Source organism: Vanessa cardui, chromosome 19 (genome assembly GCF_905220365.1).
Source record: "Vanessa cardui chromosome 19, ilVanCard2.1, whole genome shotgun sequence".
Taxonomy (NCBI): domain Eukaryota; kingdom Metazoa; phylum Arthropoda; class Insecta; order Lepidoptera; family Nymphalidae; genus Vanessa; species Vanessa cardui.
The window spans coordinates 11,416,834-11,437,506 of NC_061141.1; the positions used below are offsets into that span (position 1 = coordinate 11,416,834).

The 20,673-nt window shown below is 33.9% G+C and overlaps 2 protein-coding genes across 2 annotated transcripts in view; one reads left to right on the forward strand and one right to left on the reverse strand.

Annotated features, from left to right (window-relative positions):
• Window positions 1-10,367: 10,367 nt before the first annotated feature.
• LOC124537772 (uncharacterized protein K02A2.6-like) lies at window positions 10,368-13,641 on the forward strand. Its single transcript, XM_047114660.1, has 2 exons — window positions 10,368-10,491; window positions 10,893-13,641. Exon 2 carries the CDS (start codon window positions 10,987-10,989, stop codon window positions 13,639-13,641), a length of 2,655 nt encoding a protein of 884 aa, XP_046970616.1. The 5' UTR covers window positions 10,368-10,491; window positions 10,893-10,986.
• A 2,040-nt stretch (window positions 13,642-15,681) lies between these two features.
• LOC124538062 (leucine-rich repeat-containing protein 24-like) overlaps window positions 15,682-20,673 on the reverse strand; it is a 50,525-nt gene continuing 45,533 nt past the window's right edge. The window contains exon 2 of the mRNA XM_047115071.1: window positions 15,682-17,987. Within this exon, the coding sequence (XP_046971027.1) occupies window positions 16,198-17,952 (1,755 nt within the window). The 5' untranslated portion in view covers window positions 17,953-17,987 and the 3' untranslated portion in view covers window positions 15,682-16,197. The remainder of the gene's footprint in view (window positions 17,988-20,673) is intronic.

The window sequence follows — 20,673 nt, forward strand, 5'->3', positions numbered from 1 at the left end:
GTTGTGTGTGTCATTGCATGTGTCAGCCAAAAAATTAATCTGTTCTTACTGGGAGTTCAAGTTTTCTTCATACCAAATTTCATCAAATGCGGTTCAGTGGTTTGGCCGTGAAAGAGTAACAGACAGACAGAGTTACTTTCACGTTTATAATATTAATATAGATCTTATAAATCATCCTTAAAGTAGAACAAGACATCTTGTCTGAAACTGTATAAATACAACATTATAATAACAAAAACTTTGTCCAACTGCCATTACTCCATCCTTTGTTATCATATTTTTTTTTATGATTTGAATTTAAGTCCGATTACCATATTCTGAAATGGAACAGAAATCCTTCCAAAATAACGGCCAATAAGCGACTTTTCTTCTTTTATTTTGAGACTAGTTAGTGCCTGTGGCCTTGCTCGCTATTAGGGTTTGTATTTTAGTTCAAACTTGTTTCATACTAAATACGGTTTGACCGTTTGATCGGAGCAGCGTCTAGAAGTATGCTCCAATCCTTCTCTTCAAATGGAGAGGAGGCCTTAACCCAGCAGTGGATAATTCACAGGCTGTTGATAATGATTTAATTTAACCGTTAGGCGTTATCTTAGACGACACTATTTTTTCCAGAGAAACGTTTTTATTTTTTATGGATATCTAATTTGGAATCTCAAAGTAATCAAAAACATCCTCACTTTTGTCATTTAGATATAATTAGTAGATGAATATTATTCAATGTAAGATCAAGAGGATGATATATAGTTCAAAATTAGTAGTATTCACTTATTATTAGTTATAATGAACTTGTTTTGTTCTAAGTATAAATTAAAATTTTATTTAATGAAATCAACATAAATGATAAATAAACAAATTTAATGGCGTAATTCTTACTAAATAAATTATTTTAATTAATCCATTTATGATTCACTAGATTACCTAAATTTTAAAATATTTTGCTAGCACTAAAGTGACCGCAAATTTTTAAAACAATCGGTTATATTAAATGTATTTATAGTTCAGTTGCAGGATTGTAACCACACAAACTAACGATAACTTAATTGAAGGGCTGGAAAGTTAAAACAAACTATACGATCGTAGTTGGAATACCTGAAGAGACGAAAGCCGTCTTTGCCATTTAGGCGGTTATAAGTTAAACAACTTAGTGTCTTCTTCGCACGAATATAAAATCAATGAAGATAGAAAGAGACAACAGTAATTAACTTAATACCAGCTGAACAACATAAGTAAAGCCATGTATCAACAACGCTAACGTCTTCATGAATAAAGTAAGCATAAATAGTTATAAACAAGTGCACCTACCTGTTTTCATAAAATTTTCTTGCTTTAAATTCAAGAACATATTTTCTCAAAGTTGTTCCCATGAGTTGCAACGAATGCGTCTTCAGGGTAGTTTCGACTTAAAATTAAAATAAAGTATTCACGGTGAAATATTCTAAGATTCCGAATAGATGTGAACAATTTTGGTTTCAAAATTTTCGTAAGCATTCATACGTTTGCAGGATGTCTGAATAAATGGGATATCATATTTACAATATTCAATAATAGAAACGTACTCTTTAACGTTGCTAATTATAACTGCAGAAGTAACTGTTTCTCTGTCTATTCCTCATTCACGACCAAACACTGAAGCGAATTTGATGAAATTTGGTGTAAAAGAATCTTGAGCTCTAAAGAAGGGTATGGAATACTTTCTATGCCTAACAGCTTAAATTGGGTGACAAATGGTTTCATAGAAAATAAATGATATACTTAACTATACTGTTGTGACTTTTACCAATATATGAGCATATTTTCATAGGGTTACCTGTAAATCTTCCACGATTGTCATATTTCATTACTAAAGAATAAAAACGTTGTATTATTGTATCTCTATATACGCAAGGGACGTAGCATCTTAGGTCTCAAGGTAGTATTTCTTACAATACACACTAAGGCGGTGTAGAACACTTACTATCAGGTGTACTGCTTGCTGATTCAAAAACTATACTTATACAATCGTCTGATATATTAAAGCTGTTCTAACGCCACATACTAAATTTGGCCAAATATTCTGGAACCGATAATTGTAAGCTTTGTTGGTTAAATTATTTTAGATATAAAATTATATTGAAACAATCTTGAAAAATAAGTACATAATGTGAATCACATTTCAAAAATCACATTAAGTCAGATCTTTAAGATCTTACAGGATTATTTAATTTATTCATTGATTAATATTTTTAAAAAGATACTGTTTCAAACAAACAAACATACTACGGGATACTTGCAATACTAGTGAAATAATATTATCTTCAATTTTGTATAAAACATGGAAAAAAAGTTAATACCGTCTTCGGTGAAGGCTGCGCCTTGAAATAGGGCTGACCTAATTACTTTTTTATTACCTTCCGGACTATAATAGTTGTTTTTTTTAAGATCCTATAAAGTTAAACCCTGAACAAGTTGCATAGAAATATATATTCGATAAATCAATGTGAATTCCGACGGTTCAAAATTGCTTCGGTTAGCCTGCTTGCATAATGTATTTTTAAACTTGATTTGATAACATGAAAGATAAAAATCGGCCATTATTATGATAATATTATTAATTTTTCATGTACTATGTTATAATGATGATGATATCCAGTATCATAAAATCGGTACAATTGTTGATATAGTAACGTTTGATTGTGATTTAATGTATGAATTAAAATAAAGATTTGGAATAATAGTGTTACAGTTCAAAATATTGTTTTTAAAATAATGAATAATTTATATGATATATTTTTTAATATTCTTAAACCAAGTGGTACTACAAAATGAGCTTTTTTATGTAATACATAGACCTTCTCGTAATATTGAAAGAGCATAAAACACGCTGTCTTATTTTCTCAACGGTGACATAATTGGTACATTTTTCTTCTGGATAAATGAAATTACAATTTAGTGGCGAAATCTTAGAATTAAGCAATAGTTATTTTCAATTTTATGTACATAGTTCTCATACAAATTTATCTTATTTATTCCCGCATTGAAATAGCGTGGTGGAATATGTTCCAAACCCTCTCCTTAATGGAAGAAGAGGCCTTATTTCAGCAGTGGGAAATGTACAGGCTGTTAATTTACTTTACTTTTAATTTTAAGCCGCGAAGTAGGTTGATTGATCGTTCATTATTTTTTTCAAGTTTCATATTAATTAACTAGTTTTTGTGATTTCGATAAACCAAAGGACCAAAAATCTGGCATTTTATTAAAATACATCTTTATTTGTAGTTAAGCTTCATGCAAGACAATATGCTTGGGTATCGCTTTTATCATATAATCTTCGACCACCAAGCAACCATATTTGTTGACTGTGAGTGAGTCAGTGTAACACAAGGGATATACTATCTTATTCCCAAAGTTGGTGGCACATTTGTGTCGTAAGGAATTATGAATTTAACACATCGAATTTATAATGTTCTTGATATAAATAAAAATAATTTATAAAATATTAAACCGACTCAAAATCAAAAATTTCACTAATGAATGACAAATTGAAGTGTACCTAACTCAAATTAAATATGATCATCTCAATTATAATACTTTAACAAGTACAAATCTCTATATTTTTATGTATTTTAATTATTGCTTTACAACAACAACAACAACAACAGCCTGTAAATTCCCACTGCTGGACTAAAGGCCTCCTCTCCCTTTGAGGAGAAGGTTCGGAACATATTCCACCACGCTGTTCCAATGCGGGTTAGTGGAATACACATGTGGCAGAATTTATATGAAATTTGTCACATGCAGGTTTCCTCACGATGTTTTCCTTCACCGCTGAGCACGAGATGACTTATAAAGACCAATTAAACACATAAATCAGCGGTGCTTGCCTGGGTTTGAACCCGCAATCATCGGTTAAGATGCACGCGCTCTAACCACTGGGCATTCTCGACTCGCTTTACTTTATGTATAAATTCTAAATATGACCCATATGTCAATAAAGGTACTATTGGCTTCATAGTTATTGAATGGCTGGTTGCGTATTGAGAAACTCACACTTACGTGTAGCCTTCAGACAACTTTATTGAAACAAGAGCCAGTGACAGTTTAACTGGAAACTTCAGAAGCTGAGTGCTCGTTCATTTAGATTGAAGACATATGTACGTATTGACATGTATTATATTTATATTTTCAAGTAAATGTTTCTCAAAACTTATGACTCAAATTAGACTTTGGTTTTTACTGAAAGCCTTTGCGAAAAGTTAATAAAATCTTCCTTTGTTCAAGACGTTTTGTAATAATATTCCGATATAATCATTAACATTGCTTGTTAATCTTTTCAAATCTTATCTTTACAAAAAATATTAATAGATCGTATAACATAATTCAGACTATTTGCATGTATAAAGGTTTTTTACATTTTACTTTTTTTTAATAATCATTCAATCCTAACGACCAATTTCAATTTACGCCTCATAGGGGGTCCTATTAAGCTTATCATTTATGTGAGTTTGGAGTGGAGACGACAATTGCCCAAGGGGTCAGGATAGATCCTGCGACTTTTTACATCGTTAAAAGGTCCGTAAAGCATTCCGCTATAAAACTGTGTTATTTGTACTATTTTCATACTATAGCTGTTAGTTTTAATCCTACATGTAATATATGTAAACTAACTACTGAGTATCTTACTCGTGCTTTCCGATATACCTAATCTACAGTATTAGCTAAAAGGCCGCCTCTTGTGCAACGTTCTTAAATGTTATTCAATGACGTATTTACTGGTGTACAATAAAGAGTATTTTGTTTTGATTTTGAATCTACATTTTTAATTGATAATACACTTTCATGAAATGTAACCCAGATACGACGTTATGAGTCTGAAGTGCTTTTTAAGCTCTACTAGATAAAGGATTATTTTGATGTTAGATTTATTTCAGTAGCTGTCATACAATATTCAATTATTTTACGGCCAAGCAAACGTCATATGTATCGAAAAAGAAGTTCATTTAGGACATGAAAGTTTTAATATTGATAAAAAAAGTATGTACACATGACAAAACAAACAAACTTTACGTTACTTAATTTAAACAAGAATAAAGAGAAAAAAAGACTTAACGAGCAATGAATGCGATCTTTTCCCAAATAGGTTTATCATTCAGCTTCCAAGTTGACTGAAGTTTGAAGGATGAGAGGCAGCAATAACAGCAACAAGAGACAAGATCTTAGTTAACATGGCGCCGCATTGGCGATGTAATAAAAGGGATATTATTTCTTCTAGTGCAAGTTCCAGGTTATTTATTTTTGACGTCATAATATTAATATAGATATATTTAACATAAGATCAACCGTGGTTTTGTCCCTGTTTTTGTTTTGTAATAATAAATAAGTAGTTTGAATAAAATTATTAAATATGTAAATATTATTCTCTATTTTAATCTTATATATTAATAGCATCCAACTCCTGCCTGCCGTCTTGCGTGTAGGAGGGGAAAGACCACAGTGGCGTGCACTTGGAGAGGCCTATATTCAGCAGTGGACAAAAACGGGCTGATGATGATGATGATATCAATAGCGTTTGACATTTTTGTCCCAGTGATTATGAGACGATAGCTGAACAAAAATAATCGGTCATGATCTCATTTTGATGAGATCTAGCTGTAGATGTGCAAATAAATAAAGTGAAATCTTGATTACAATTTACTAAATTGTTACGACGTAACAAATTATTAATTATAGAGGACGTATTAAAGGTGGTACGGTTATATAATAAAAAAAAAGAAAAAGTGAACAAATTAAAGTAAATGGTTATTGACAAACTCTTATTCTAACTGAACTAATTTATACTACTTGACCTTTAAAAGATCATTTAAAAAGTTTAAGCATTAAAGGGCCAAATCTAGATGAGTGATTTTTAGTTTAAAATAAACTTTTGAATAAACGCGAAGTTTATTAAATTGGGTTTATTCTACATTAGCCCCGCCCCGGCTTCGGACGGGTGCAATGCTGATACTAAATATGCTACATACTTTGCTCTTGTTTCTTTACTATATTGTTCATGTCTTATATACAAAATCACACTATCTTTTAAAATAAACCGCATCAAAATCAATTCAAAGATTCAAAGAATTAAGCATACATAGGGACATAGGGCCAGAGAAAGCGAGTTTGCTTTCAACCGACTTCAAAAAGAAGGAGGTTATCAATTCGTCTGTCTTTTTTTTCTGACACCGGCTCCAAATATAACAATAAAATTATAACTACATTATACAATCGTAAATCGACTTTTAAGTAGTCTAATATTTTTCATTTCATTTTACTTAGGAGGACTCTAAAAATATGTTGAATACGCAATTATTTTTATTACTTTTTAGTGCATATTCATTTGTTTTAAAATAGTGTTTTGTTTGAAGTCGGTTTTTCCTTTTGTTAAAATTTTTATTTATATATGTAAAGATACAGATCGACAGACAGAAAGACTTTCGCATAATAATATCTATAGCATTTGTTTTGTTGGCTCCTGTATTGTGGTGAGGAGGTATAAAAGTTTTATCTATGCATTGATGATGACCACTTAACATCAGGTAACTCGTTGGGTAGAATTACTCGTATTTATAGCGACCATTAATTTAAAAATTTTAGTGCGGTAATAAATGAAATCATTAAAGTTCTATGCATTCAGATTCAATTAGATCTTATTGTCACAGCTGCGCTTTATGAGAACCTTAACTAACGCTATAAAATTGTTTAGTTTCCAAATGCGTTTCCTTGAATGAATGCTATCAATTCCATCATGAAACTGTTTTTACCATTACTTTGACTGTTTGAGTTTTTTGTCATTCGCAAGTGAATTGACATATTGGTGCCTATTGGTCACTGCCTGTAAACATTGGCAATTATGGCCACTGTGAGCAATAGCATACCACCATTAGTCTTGGAGATCAAAACGTTATCTTCCTGTGCTGTACACTATATTATATTTCCGTTCTTCTATATTTTAAATACGTAAATACGGAAATAACCCGTTTGATAAGAATCCATAACGAAAACAGTATTGATACAGAATATATTTTTTATTTTAATTTTAGGTGTTTATTATTTATCACCAGCATTGCCCGCGACCATGCACGCGTTTAAATTTAACAAAAAAACATTTTATTAGAGCCTAAGCTACTCTCTTTTATATCAGTTATCTGCCAGTGAAAGTCCCGTCAAAATCGGTCCAGCCGTTCCAGAGATTAGCCGGAACAAATAGACCGACAGACAAAAATAGTAAAAAATGTTATTTTGGTATATACCGTGTAAACATACATAATATGCATGGAGTAAAAATGGACTGTTTTCAACCGACTTCAAAAAGGAGGAGGTTATCAATTCGTCTGTATTTTTTTTTTTATGTTTGTTACCTCATAACTTTTCACTGGGTGGACCGATTTTGATAATTTTTTTTTGTTTGAAAGGTAGTGCTTCCCGTGGGGTCCCATTTTTTTTTAATTTTTTTCCGACGATGGTATCCGTATGAAAACGACATAAGTCTTAAATTTGCATTATGTATGTGCGCGACAAATAGGTGAATAACTGAAAATCACGTTAACCAATTTTGATAATTCTTTTTTTATTATAAAATATATACTTCAAGGGTAATTTGATGAAAGTTTGGTAAGGTTGTGAGCACAGGATCCATGACAAAGTAGCGGAACGGAAGGGAGCGGAACAATTCTGAGGAGCACGTTAGCGATATTCTGTCGAATCTTTTATTTATAGGTTATTTGGATATTTGAGTCACCTTCCGTAATGTGGTTATGTTTATGTAATTATCATTGTCGAATATTATAATCAACTAGCTACCCACCCCAGCTTTGCACGGGTGCAATACTGATACTAAATATACTACAGAATTTGTTTATTTACGACATCACATCGCAAACTTCTAAAATTATCAGTGTTTCTTTACTATATTGTTCATGTATTATATACACAAACCTTCCTCTTGAATCACACTATCTTTCAAAAAAAATCGCATCAAAATCCGTTGAATAGATTTAAAGATATAGGTACAGAGAAAGCGACTTTGTTTTATAGTATTTAGTGATGGAACTCCTATACGGCTCACAGTTAGGGTGCGATATGGGGCAGAATTTCTTACTATCTTTAATCAATTTTTGTGTATGTGATGCGATGTCATATGATGTACGAAATATAGTTGGTCTTTTTCAAAGTTTTTTTGCTGAGTTCGATTACAGCTCTTTCGAGGGATCCTTGTGGTTTACGCCGCATGACGTATTAAATCCGCATTTTCGAAAGTCTATTTTTGCTTTATTCGCAAGTTTCCTTTGAAATTGTCCTCGAAGTAGTTTCTGACTCATATAAACGAAACGCTTAATCCATCCATATTAAAAAAAATTAGTTAGTCAACATCAGTTTCACTTAAAATCAAAAAATAAATAAAATTTTAACAAAACCGGCTCCAAATATACCAATAATTATAACTACATTATGTAATCGTAAATCGACTTTCAAGTAGTCTAATACTTTTCATTTCATTTTACCTAGGAGGACTCTAAAAAATATGTAAAATATATAATTATTTTTATTATTTTTTAGTGCATTTTTATTTGTTTTAAAAAAGTGTTTTGTTTGAAGTCGGTTTTTCTTTTTGTTAAAATTTTATTTATTTTAATATTACAAACACATACTCAAATGTTATTATATGTATCTAGATGATAGTTAATAAATAAATTGGAAAGAGAGATTCGCAAACATTTTTATTTTAACTATTCATGTTATAAGAGACAAAAAAAGAGAGAAAAATTACTGGCTCACTTAAAATACATCATAAAATAAATCAAAACTTAGATTTATATAAGCCAGTATAAAAGGACGCTCAAGTAAATCCAACCTCTAATTTTACCTTTTAAGCTGACAAAAGAAAATGAAATATTACTGAGAGAGGCACCGATATACACTGAATTGAATCCCGGTTACGGGATAATTAATAGAGAATATTTATAAATCACATGAAACGGGTCAAAGATTACATACAAAATTGTTTTGGCAATAACCGTAACAAACGAATTCACATTAAATTCACGAGTATAAAGTTACTTTTGAATGGGTCATTATTGCGTTTTTGGCATGTGAAAACGTGTTTATTTAGATGAAATTAGCATTAACGTTTTGGGGATTTAAGTGTATAACTATTAAACTTGGAACTATGTCATTGTTATTATGTAATATGATACTGAATACTGGATAGTCAGTACTAAATAGCTAGTATTGTTGTGTGTTGTTGAAGAGTGATTCAGCAAAAGTGCAAATATCTTAGCTTTTAAGCTTGGTAGTGTAATGTATGGGGTAGCTTTATAATATATTGTTATTTTATTATCTGTGGGTAATTGAAAATACATGTATGCTTCCTTCTCTCGCAATTAAACACTTAACCGAACGGACGTCTTTTATTGTGCTCTGGAATTATCCTCTAATAATTATCAAGAATATTATATATATCAGTCACATATTCAACAGTGGCGACGAGTAGTAAAGAAACTACGTGTGTGACGCATCGTATTTATTACTATGTCGGTTGGAAAACTGGAACACTTCGACCTTGGCAAGGACGATTGGAATTTGTATGTGGATCGGTTGGAACAGTATTTTATTGTTAACGATGTGAAACCGGCGATACGAGTAGCGACACTGATAACGGTGATCGGTAGTGACGCGTATGAACTGATGGTGAATTTATGTACACCAGTCAAACCATCTGCGAAAAGCTATGAAGAGCTGGTGGATGTTATGCGACGCCATCTTCAACCAAAACCGAGTGTATTGGCGGAGCGGTTCAAATTCAGACAAAGAGTGCAACGAGACGAGTCTGTGGCGGAATATGCGGCGGCATTAAAGAAATTAACGAAATATTGCGGTTTTTGTTCGAAAACATTATTGGAAAATTTGAGGGATCAATTTGTATGTGGTATTAGCAGTGACTGTATCCGTCAAAGAATGTTTGCGGAGGATAATATCACGTTCGATTCGGCGTTTAAACTCGCGGTGACAATGGAAGCGGCAGAGGCGGATGCAGCCTTGGTAGAAGGTCGTACCAGGAGATTAGGTGACAGCGGACCAGAGGCGGAGGCATCCATAAACCAGATTACGTCCAGGAGTAGAGGCACAGGGAGACGTGGAATGTATTTACAAAAATATATGAACGTAGGAACGCGAGAACCGGTTTTAAGCAATGGTACAAGCGACATAAGCGGAGCGATAATTAGCAGGCGGAGCGACAATAATATTAATGACTTCGCACGACAAAAGAAGGGAACGACTTTTAAACAAGTGTGTGACGTATGTGGTGCAAATCATCAAGTAAATAGGTGTAAATTTAGATTTATTTGTCGAGTTTGCAACAAACAAGGTCATTTAAAAAAGGTTTGCCCATTACTACAAAGACAGGTGTCATTAAACAACGTACAAGAGGATAGTCCCGCAGGCACAGACAACGAAGGCTCGGGCAGTGAGGAGGTAAACAATTTTTCTATAAGTAGTTATTTAAAAAAATTTGCACCATACACAATTAGTATTAATATTGATAAATGTTTTCTTTGTATGGAAATAGATACGGGCAGTGCTATATCTTGCATTAGTTATGATTGTTATAAGAAATATCTTTCGCATCATTTAATTCGAAAATGTGATTTAAATTTACGCTATTATACGGGAGAAATTGTAAAACCCGTTGGTAAAATAAGTCCTATAGTTTATTACAAAAATAAAAGGAAATCGTTGGATTTATTTATTATAAAAGATGCAAAAACGAATCTGTTAGGCAGGCACTGGATTAGCGAATTGCAGATCGAGATTCCTATTATGAATTGTAATAGTATTGATTTTAATTCCAAGCTGTTTAATTTTAATGAATTCAGTTCCAGATATTGTGAAGTGTTTTCGGACGGGCTGGGACGATTCAATGGTGGAACGGTTGGTTTTCGGCTGCGACCCGACGCGAAGCCGGTGTTCATGCGCGCACGACCGCTCGCTTACGCACTTCGCGAGCCTGTGGAGCGGGCGCTGGATCAGCTGGTACGGGATGGAGTGATCACGCCGGTTACTACATCTGACTGGGCTACACCGATCGTACCGGTAATGAAAAAGGACGGCACAATACGCGTATGTGGTGATTTTAAATTAACATTAAATAAGTGCTTGGAGGTGGATCGTTTTCCGTTACCGAGAGTCGAGGATCTGTTAGTTAAATTACACGGGGGTGTCAAATTTACTAAGTTAGATCTGTCTCAGGCCTATGCTCAGCTTGAACTGGATGAATCAAAAAAATACACTGTTATAAACACCCATAAGGGTTTGTTTAGGTATAATAGACTAATTTATGGTTTGGCGTCGAGTCCAGGTATTTTTCAAAGAATGTTAGAACAACTATTTGCGGATATGCCTCGAGTGGGTGTTTTCCTAGACGATGTGATAATTACCGGGGAGGACGACCAATCACATTTAAAGACACTTCACGAGGTATTTAATCGATTACAAAAATATGGTTTAAAAATTAAAAAAGATAAGTGTACATTCTTTGCCGACTCTGTTACATATTTAGGTTTTGTAATTAGCAAAGAAGGGGTTCATACATGCCCAAATAAGATTGAAGCAATTCAGAAGGTTCGCATACCGAACAATGTATCCGAATTGCGTTCATTTTTAGGATTAGTAATGTATTACGCTAGATTTGTTCCAAACATTAGTACAATTTTAGCACCATTGTATATATTATTAAAAAAAGAAAAAAAATATGAGTGGAATACAGAAAGTAATATAGCTTTTAATAAGGTTAAGCAATTGTTAACATCTAGTGAAATTTTAGCACATTATTCACCTGACTTACCCTTAATTCTAACAACTGACGCTAGTAGTTATGGAGTAGGGGCTGTAATTTCACATATAACCGCTAAAGGAGAGCGACCTATAGCTTATGCATCTCGGGTGCTTAATGCTGCTGAGAAGTCGTATGCTCAAATAGAAAAGGAAGCTTTAGCTATAATTTATGGCATTAAAAAATTTCACACGTACTTATACGGAAGGAAATTTACGTTACGTACGGATCATAAACCGTTGGTAGCTATTTTCGGTGATAAGCATGGTATCCCTACAATGGCGGCTAGCAGAATGCAACGGTGGGCCGTTATTTTAGCCGGTTATAATTATAACATTGAATACGTTCAAAGTAATAAGAACGCGGCCGATGCTTTATCTAGATTTCCAACGGAAGAAGGGAAACTACAAGTAGAGGAGAAAACTTACGTTAATTTCATACAAAATTTTTTACCTATAACACGAAAGACAGTAGTAGAACATCAGAATAAGGATAACATACTTAAGAAAGTAATTTTATATTTGCAATCTGGGTGGTCCAAGACGTGCGACGAAGAAGATCTTAAACCGTATTTTGTACGCCGTAATGAATTATATTTAGATGCTGGGTGTATAATTTGGGGATACCGCTTAGTAATACCTAAATCATTAACATTTGAATTACTAAAGGAAATACACGTTGGTCATTTAGGTATAGTAAAAATGAAGAGTATTGCACGTAGTTACGTTTGGTGGCCCGGTATCGACGCCGACATTGAACGCACTTGTAATGAGTGTGTTACGTGTGCAATGGAAAACGCAGCACCACCGAAAGCTCCGATCAAGCCATGGCCTTTTATTCCGGAACCATGGTCAAGATTACACATTGACTTCTTAGGACCGCTTAACGGTAAAACATTTTTAGTCTTAATAGATTCCACATCGAAATGGTTAGAGATTTTTAACATGCCAAATACGACCGCGTCTGTGGTTATTAAAGTTTTACGTGAAACTTTCGCCAGGTTCGGTTTGCCTAAGGAAATAGTTTCGGATAATGGGCCGCCTTTCTCGAGCAAAGAATATGCCAATTTTATGAGGAACAACGGTATTAAGGTTACATTTGCCCCCGTATATCATCCGTCTAGTAATGGAGCAGCGGAAGGCGCTGTTAAGTTGTGCAAACGGGCAATTAAAAAATCATTAAGGGATGGTTGTGATATCGATGCCGCATTGCAAACCTATTTATTAGCCTACAGGAACGTCGAACAAAGTACCACGGGTCTTTCACCTGCTATGATTTTACAACGTAGGCGTCTAAGATCAAGACTAGACTTATTGCATAGGGATTGGGCGGTGGAAGATAGAGTACGGGAGGTGCAAAATAAGCAAATAGAAAGGGGAAAAGGAGTAATAAGGCAATTTAAACAAGGGGATAATGTCTGGGTAAGAAATTATGGGGGAGGAAAGAAATGGTTAAAAGGTAAAATAGAGGGTTATATTGGGTCTCGAAATTACCTCATAGGTAGGGATGACGGTCCACCTATCAAAAGACACATTAATCAGGTAAAAAGACGTTGGGTAAACTTTGATTTATCTACGTCAAAATCGCAACCACAAAACCTAAACATGCCGAGTGATCACCCCATATCTGAACCACAGCTAGAAATACCGACGACTGAGTCGGCTAAATCATCCAACACGGAACTTATTATTCCACCATCGATTTCCACTGAGAGTCATGTAGATGTTCCACCACCGATTCGTTCCCAGCGCGTTAGGAAACCAGTTGAAAGATTCCGAATCGAATTTGATTAGGCTACTAATATTATATAATTTTATTTTTAAATTAGGTTAAGTTAATTTGGGTTTAATGTATAAGTAATTAAGGGTGAGGGTGTAATGTATGGGGTAGCTTTATAATATATTGTTATTTTATTATCTGTGGGTAATTGAAAATACATGTATGCTTCCTTCTCTCGCAATTAAACACTTAACCGAACGGACGTCTTTTATTGTGCTCTGGAATTATCCTCTAATAATTATCAAGAATATTATATATATCAGTCACATATTCAACAGGTAGGTATTGATGATCAAGTTGATATTTCTTACAATACGGGTAGTACTACTTAACGAGGATTACCTATCTATTTAATTAAGAAAAATAAAACTGAGTTTTCAGACATGGTTGCTACTGAGGAATTTTCTAGTATAATGTCCTGTACAATAAAATATCTAGTAGATTTACGTTCATTGTATTCAAGTCTCAAGATTAATGCTTTACAAAAATATATGACTAAGAATATTTTATTGAGAGCACAAAGCCTGAAGACGTATAATATGAATATACAACTAAAATCTGGTTGGTGATATAACCATTTAGTTCGTATTCTTTATCTACGTATGTATACATATATGTGTTAATACTATTATAAACAAAAATAATAATATACGTTAATTTTAGCGATAACATGCTCTTGTTATATTTAACATATTTTTTAGAGTCCTCCTAGGTAAAATGAAATGAAAAAATATTAGACTACTTAAAAGTCAATTTACGATTATATAATGCAGTTATAGTTATTGTTATATTTGGAGCCGGCGTCAGCCACGGGCACAAGCCTCAACAATCAAAAGAAAGAAGCGATACGAGCCCCTTGATTAACCCAGTATATTATCGTATAAAAGGTAATTTGTAAGAAATATATTATAGGGATATACTATAGGGTTTTCTTGGCTGACACCGACTACTATATAACTACGCAACGGATTTTGATGCGGTTTTTTTTAATAGATAATGTAATTCAAGGGGAAGGTTTGTGTATATAATAAATGAACAATATAGTAAAGAAACACTGACAATTTTAGAAGTTTGCAATGTGATGTCGTAAATAAACAAGTATATTTAGTATCAGTATTGCACCCGTGAGAAGTCGGGGCGGGTCGCTAGTTGATTATAATATTCGATTATGACAATTACAAAAACATAACCATGTTCCGGAAGGTGATTCAAATATCCAAGAAACCCATAAATAAAAGATTCGACCGAGTATTGCTAACGTGCTCCTCAGAATTGTTCCGTTCCCTCCCGTTCCCTTAATTTGTGATGGATCCTATGCACAGAACCTTACCAAACTTTCACCAAACTACCCTTAAAGTATATATTTTATAATAAAAAAAGAATCATCAAAATTGTGCCAACCAATTTTGAGTTATTCACCTATTTATCGTGCACATACTTAATGCAAATTTAAGACTTATGTCGTTTTCATACGGATAACATCATCGGAAAAAAATAAAATTAAAATGGGACCCCACGGGAAGCACTACCTTTCAATCAAAAAAAAATTGTCAAAATCGGTCCACCCAGTAAAAAGTTATGAGGTAACAAACATAAAAAAAAAAACAGATGAATTGATAACCTCCTCCTTTTTGAAGTCGGTTGAAAATTTAGAAAATGAAAATGGGACTTGATATTTTTTCAGATTTTTTAATTTGATTGCAAGCTTGAACACTTTTTATCTGGAGTACCTCAGAAATTCTCTGGGAGTACTTTGTACATTCACAAAATTTTGATAACTGTCTTAAAATAATATGGCATTTTGAGAATGTATCCTATAAATATTATGATTATTGTATTCAATGTCAAATATCACATTCCGACATTTCAGAACCGTTTTCTATGGTGAGATTCGAGTTTCTAAGTATAGAATAGCCCTGGTGTACCAAAAATATTGTACTTACATTGATCGGTTCTGATTTCTGTTCGCTCGTGTCACTGCAGCCCATATTTTCTGGTAATTAAAGCTTCAGGGTTCAAATAAAACAAAATAATTTATTATAATTTGATCTGTTTATTTTTACATTATTCGCTTTCAAATAAAATGTTTAGAAGCTATCGTTGGCCTATTCAAAGTATATAGCTTTATACAGTCGTAAGTCACAAAGAGAGATGAAAATAAGACAAAGAGGTCAGTCTTATATTTGGGAAGTTTGTAAACATGACTAAACAATATTTACAAAAGTTGGGAAGACACATACGAGAAGTCATAAAAGGAACATCTAGTAAATTAATAGGTCGAGACTATGTAAATACTTTCACATACCAACATTCCGTACGAACAACCGATCCACATAAAATGTTTATCTTACAGTTTTTTTTTTTCAATATTGATAACAAACAACCTTAAGTTATTAAATCTCACAAGATGTCTCACATCCCTCGCACACACTATTTACAAATTTTAATTAATCACGTTTAAAATTATCGTATCTTAAATACAATAAAATTGGGAAATAGTCTAATTGACTCAAAAAGTTTTAGGTACCAGGTCACCTTAAATTGGCGGCGTCTAGTACCATTGGCCTAGGCTAAAGTGAGACAAACTCTGGTGGTGGCGGCGGTAGGGTAAGAACAGGGGTCTCTGATACTTCTACATTATCCGAGCTAGCTCCTGGGAGTGACCACGTGGAGCTACCAGTTGCTGTCACTCTGGGACCCATATTGTCATATGCGGGTGCGTTACAACATGTTCCCCTTCTCCGAGGTAGTGTTGCACCACCGCTTAGTAAATCTGGATATTTTCCCGGTTCACCTCTACCGGACACTTGGACAGATATAAATATATTTCCGTAAGGAACTGGAACAGCAAACTCCGCTGGTGGAGGTGGAAATGCACCTGGTGTACCTTCGATAGTTATGTGGACTGGATCAAAGCCACATCCTCTCGGTTGATCGTCGATAGACCTTTCTGTCAATTCGAAATCACATGGAGAAGCCATATCAGCAATCGAACGGTCACAACTAACTACTACTGAAGCATCTATCAAACGTTTCTCTTGATCAGTGAAACTCCGACTTGGTGGTACTGTACGTCTTCTTAGTTGCCAACAAGCTACCGCGGCAATGAATCCGAGACATGCTAATGCACCTAGAGCTCCAAAAACAACTCCGAGCAATTGTGGTATTCCTGGAGCTGTTCGTGCTGTGGCTGTTTGAGATCTAGGTAAAACGAGACTTATAACAGCTCTAGATTCGCCAGCCATACTTTTAGCTACACAAGTCCACTCTCCAGCTGCACTTGAAGTTACATTTAATAATGTTATATTCACCCATCTAACGCTACCCGGGACTTTGTCATCTATTGTATCGTCTTCAACTACTGTATCCGTTTCTTCCATATCGCAGTCAATTGTACTATTTCGTATTTCTACACCATCTAGGAGCCATGTAACTGAAGGTTTTGGAACTCCGTGGACCCAACAACCGAATGTAGCAGCCAAACCAATCTCAGCTCTCACAACCAAGGTACTTGATTTAACTTCTGGCGGGCAAGCCATGTTCTCGCTTGGTACATTGCGCCATTTATTTCCTGACTGTGTCGATGGTTCTACACAAACTAATTCTTCCGTTCCTAATTTACTTTCTAAAAACCAATCCTTAAATTCACGTAAACGACAATCACACCGCCACGGATTGCCCGACAATGACATAGTCTTTAAGGCCGGTAGTGAAAAAGTAATCAAACGTAGGAATGTAAGTTGATTTCTTCGTAAGTCTATAGTCTCTAGTGATTTTAAATTTCGCAAGGCGTTTGTTTGTATTGTTCTTAGTCTGCAACCATCTAACAGGAGCATTCGCAGATGTGGAAGTGTTGGAAACTGATCGGAGATTAATATTGTCAATGGGTTATTACTAAGTACTACCAGTCGCAATCTTTCGTTTCCTCTGAATATATCTCTTGGGAGAACGGCCAAATCGTTATCAGCCAAATCAACTTCAACTAAAATTCTTAATTCTAAAAAAGCGTCTGCGTGAATAGATCTAAGTTTCGTGGCTCGTAAATTAAGCCGTTGTAAATTGAGAAGGCCAATGTTCAGAAAAACTTCCTGCGGGAGATTTCTTAAGGGGTTATCGTGTAGGTCCAATACTTGAATGTCTGATGAGAGAGATGGCGGGCGGCGTAGGTCACCGGAGGCACACGTGGCGGTTTTCTTCCCGGAGGACCACTTACAACGACAGGTCGCGATGTGGGCGCAGTCGAGCCAATCACTGGCGGTCCTCGCCGTACACGTCGTGAAGATAACTATCCAATACCACCTAGCCCACGACACGCGCATACTCATCTCATTTCGCCTTTGTGCTTACATCGGCCGTATGCCTGTAACAAGAGAGAACAATATATTAAAAAAAGTAATCATATTATGTTTCAAAGATATTCTTTTAGTATTTTATCAAAGTCCAGAAGTATAAATGTATATTCCTTGTTATGAAAAAAAAAAACAAAGTACAACAGTATTTACTTATTTAACTTTCACAAAGTTGAAATAAGTTTGAAAGATGACCGAAATGTTCAGTATGTTCTTTGCGAAACAGTAACAAATGAGTTCAGAGTTATATAAAAACAATTAATGTTTTGGGAAAATCGTACAACTTGTTTCAACTCTAAATTACCAACCCGCAGTCTATATCGTAGTATATATATTTTATTTGTATCACGTTGATGGACGGGCATTGTATTTACAGAAAAAAAAGCATAAAAGACGCGACGTATTATAAAGTAGGTAGTCATCAGTCAAAGTCTCCTAATCTAGGCATTATTTTTTGTTTCTTTATGATTGTTAATCTGTCCTACGTGAATCTTTACAATCATATTAAAAAAAACACTATAATACACAGAAAGACATTTAAAAACGAAAACAAGTTACTACTTGAAAATTGCAATTTTGAAAAGTATGATGTATTTTAAAAGATGACATTAATATCACATATACAAAAAGTCTTACAAAGTATGACAGAATTATTTTCTATCTGCACATTTCAAGATCTATTTGGCATGTTTTGATAAACGTCCGCATCGCCCCCATGCGGTCCGGAGGTTTTCTGTCAAGATTAGAAGGATTAATGGTTTGGATAGGTTATTTGTCTTGTCCAGTTGGTTCCGGCCTCACAGATCGATTCGGGAAATATTTGTAAGGTATAACCACATTTTATCAATTCTTTCCACAAGAATTATCGGCGCTTGAATAGATAATAAACTGTTCAAAGGAACTTACGTATAATAAATTGGCAAAATCAATAAAGATCCTGCAAATGTCCTACAAGAGGTTAGATGGGGAGGAGATGTTCATGACAAAAGATTATGCTCCTTTTTCGAGGTTTATTCCTTATAATAATATTCTTCATGCTGCAGTTTAATAATTGAACAAGGCAGATTTTCATCGAAGAAAAACGGGTATTTTAACGATTTCATTCATGAGTTTGTAAATTCGAATTAAGCATATGCAATCCAGTCAACCTTAATGATTGAAGAGAGAGACAGAGTACTGCTGATTTTTTAGTGAGTTTACCAGTGCACTCAGCTAAAACAACAGTTTATCCAATTAGAAAAAAGGGGCTGTCCAAGTTTCTAGTAATTTTCGATTTAAATTGATGATTACTTACTACTGAGCCAAGTTGGCATATTCTTAATAAGAATTTTTAAAATAGAATTACGATTGTCAAATTTATATAATGTTCTCTAGGTCGGGAGGATTTTCCACGAACTAGAGATTGACTAACCATGTGTTGTTATTGCTCATTGGTGCGAAATTAATTCCTGTTTTGACAACTATTTCTAACAGCCAATCACATGTTTCCATCTGGATTGATTATCTGTGGATCTACCAATTATAATAGTGAGCATGTTTAGACATTGTTACATTAAAAAGTATATCATCAATTTGAAAAAAAAGAGTGGCAAGTTTAATTTCAGTGTTATTAATAATGTTTTACAATTCATAGTGTACCCAAGTTTTATTATATTACAGTAAACAATAGTCTCAAAGTTTGATTTATCTTTGAAGTCATAATATAAAATGCTTGTAAGAAATACATAACTGCTGAAACAATTCTAGCCAGTAACACTAAGTCCGGTGTGAGGTATCGCTTAGTCATAGCCATTTGTCAAGTCATCCATGATACATTTCTCATAAGCTTGGTTTTGTGCAAATCCGTCTGAGCACTCATGAGTTATTCCGCCGAACATCGATACCTTATATGGCTATGACAAATGCGAGTATTGTAATCAGCGACACAATGGACATACTATACAAAATTGTTGGTGACTCGTTGATGTACGGTAGAAGTGCCTTCAGTGTATTTAAAAAAATATGCACTCTTGATATAAAATCATTGTTACATTTGAGATAAAAATGATTCTTTTCAACCGACTTCAAAAAGGAGGAGGAGAACCAGTTTCATTCAGGTTTTTCTTTCAGATTTTTAGTGGAAGGTTTTTGACAATTAATTAAAATGTGTAACGCTTCTATATCGAAGTTAGATTAAAACTTTGATAACCACTTGTCATTAGATAGTATAATACTTTCTAGCTTCATAGTTTTCCTACCATCCTAAGATAAATTATTCAAAATTAAATCTCTTTAAATTTATTATTTTGAAGGCGATTTATTAAATAGAAGACCTAGGATTATTTATATAAAAAATTCAATTTTCGTAAACATCAAATTCCAGGCGACCAAATCCCAAAAGATTAGAGTTTTAGATAGATATAATTCACGAGGATTTATTTTACTTATCTTCTACGCCCGTAGGGCATAGTAAAAGATTAATTATTATCTTGATTTTTTTACTTTTCTCTGCATTATTTAGAAGGTTTGTTCCAATGTATTCATTTCAGACTTAGTTTTTAAGCTTAATCTCCAGAATAATCCATAAGGTACGTATATTATTTGATTATGAAAATATTGTGCTAGTAACAATTCATTTTATTTTAATTAAATATAAGGACAGAAGAATGATATAGGACAGTATTAAAAAAAGATGGAATTGAAAAAAGGTCAAGTTTC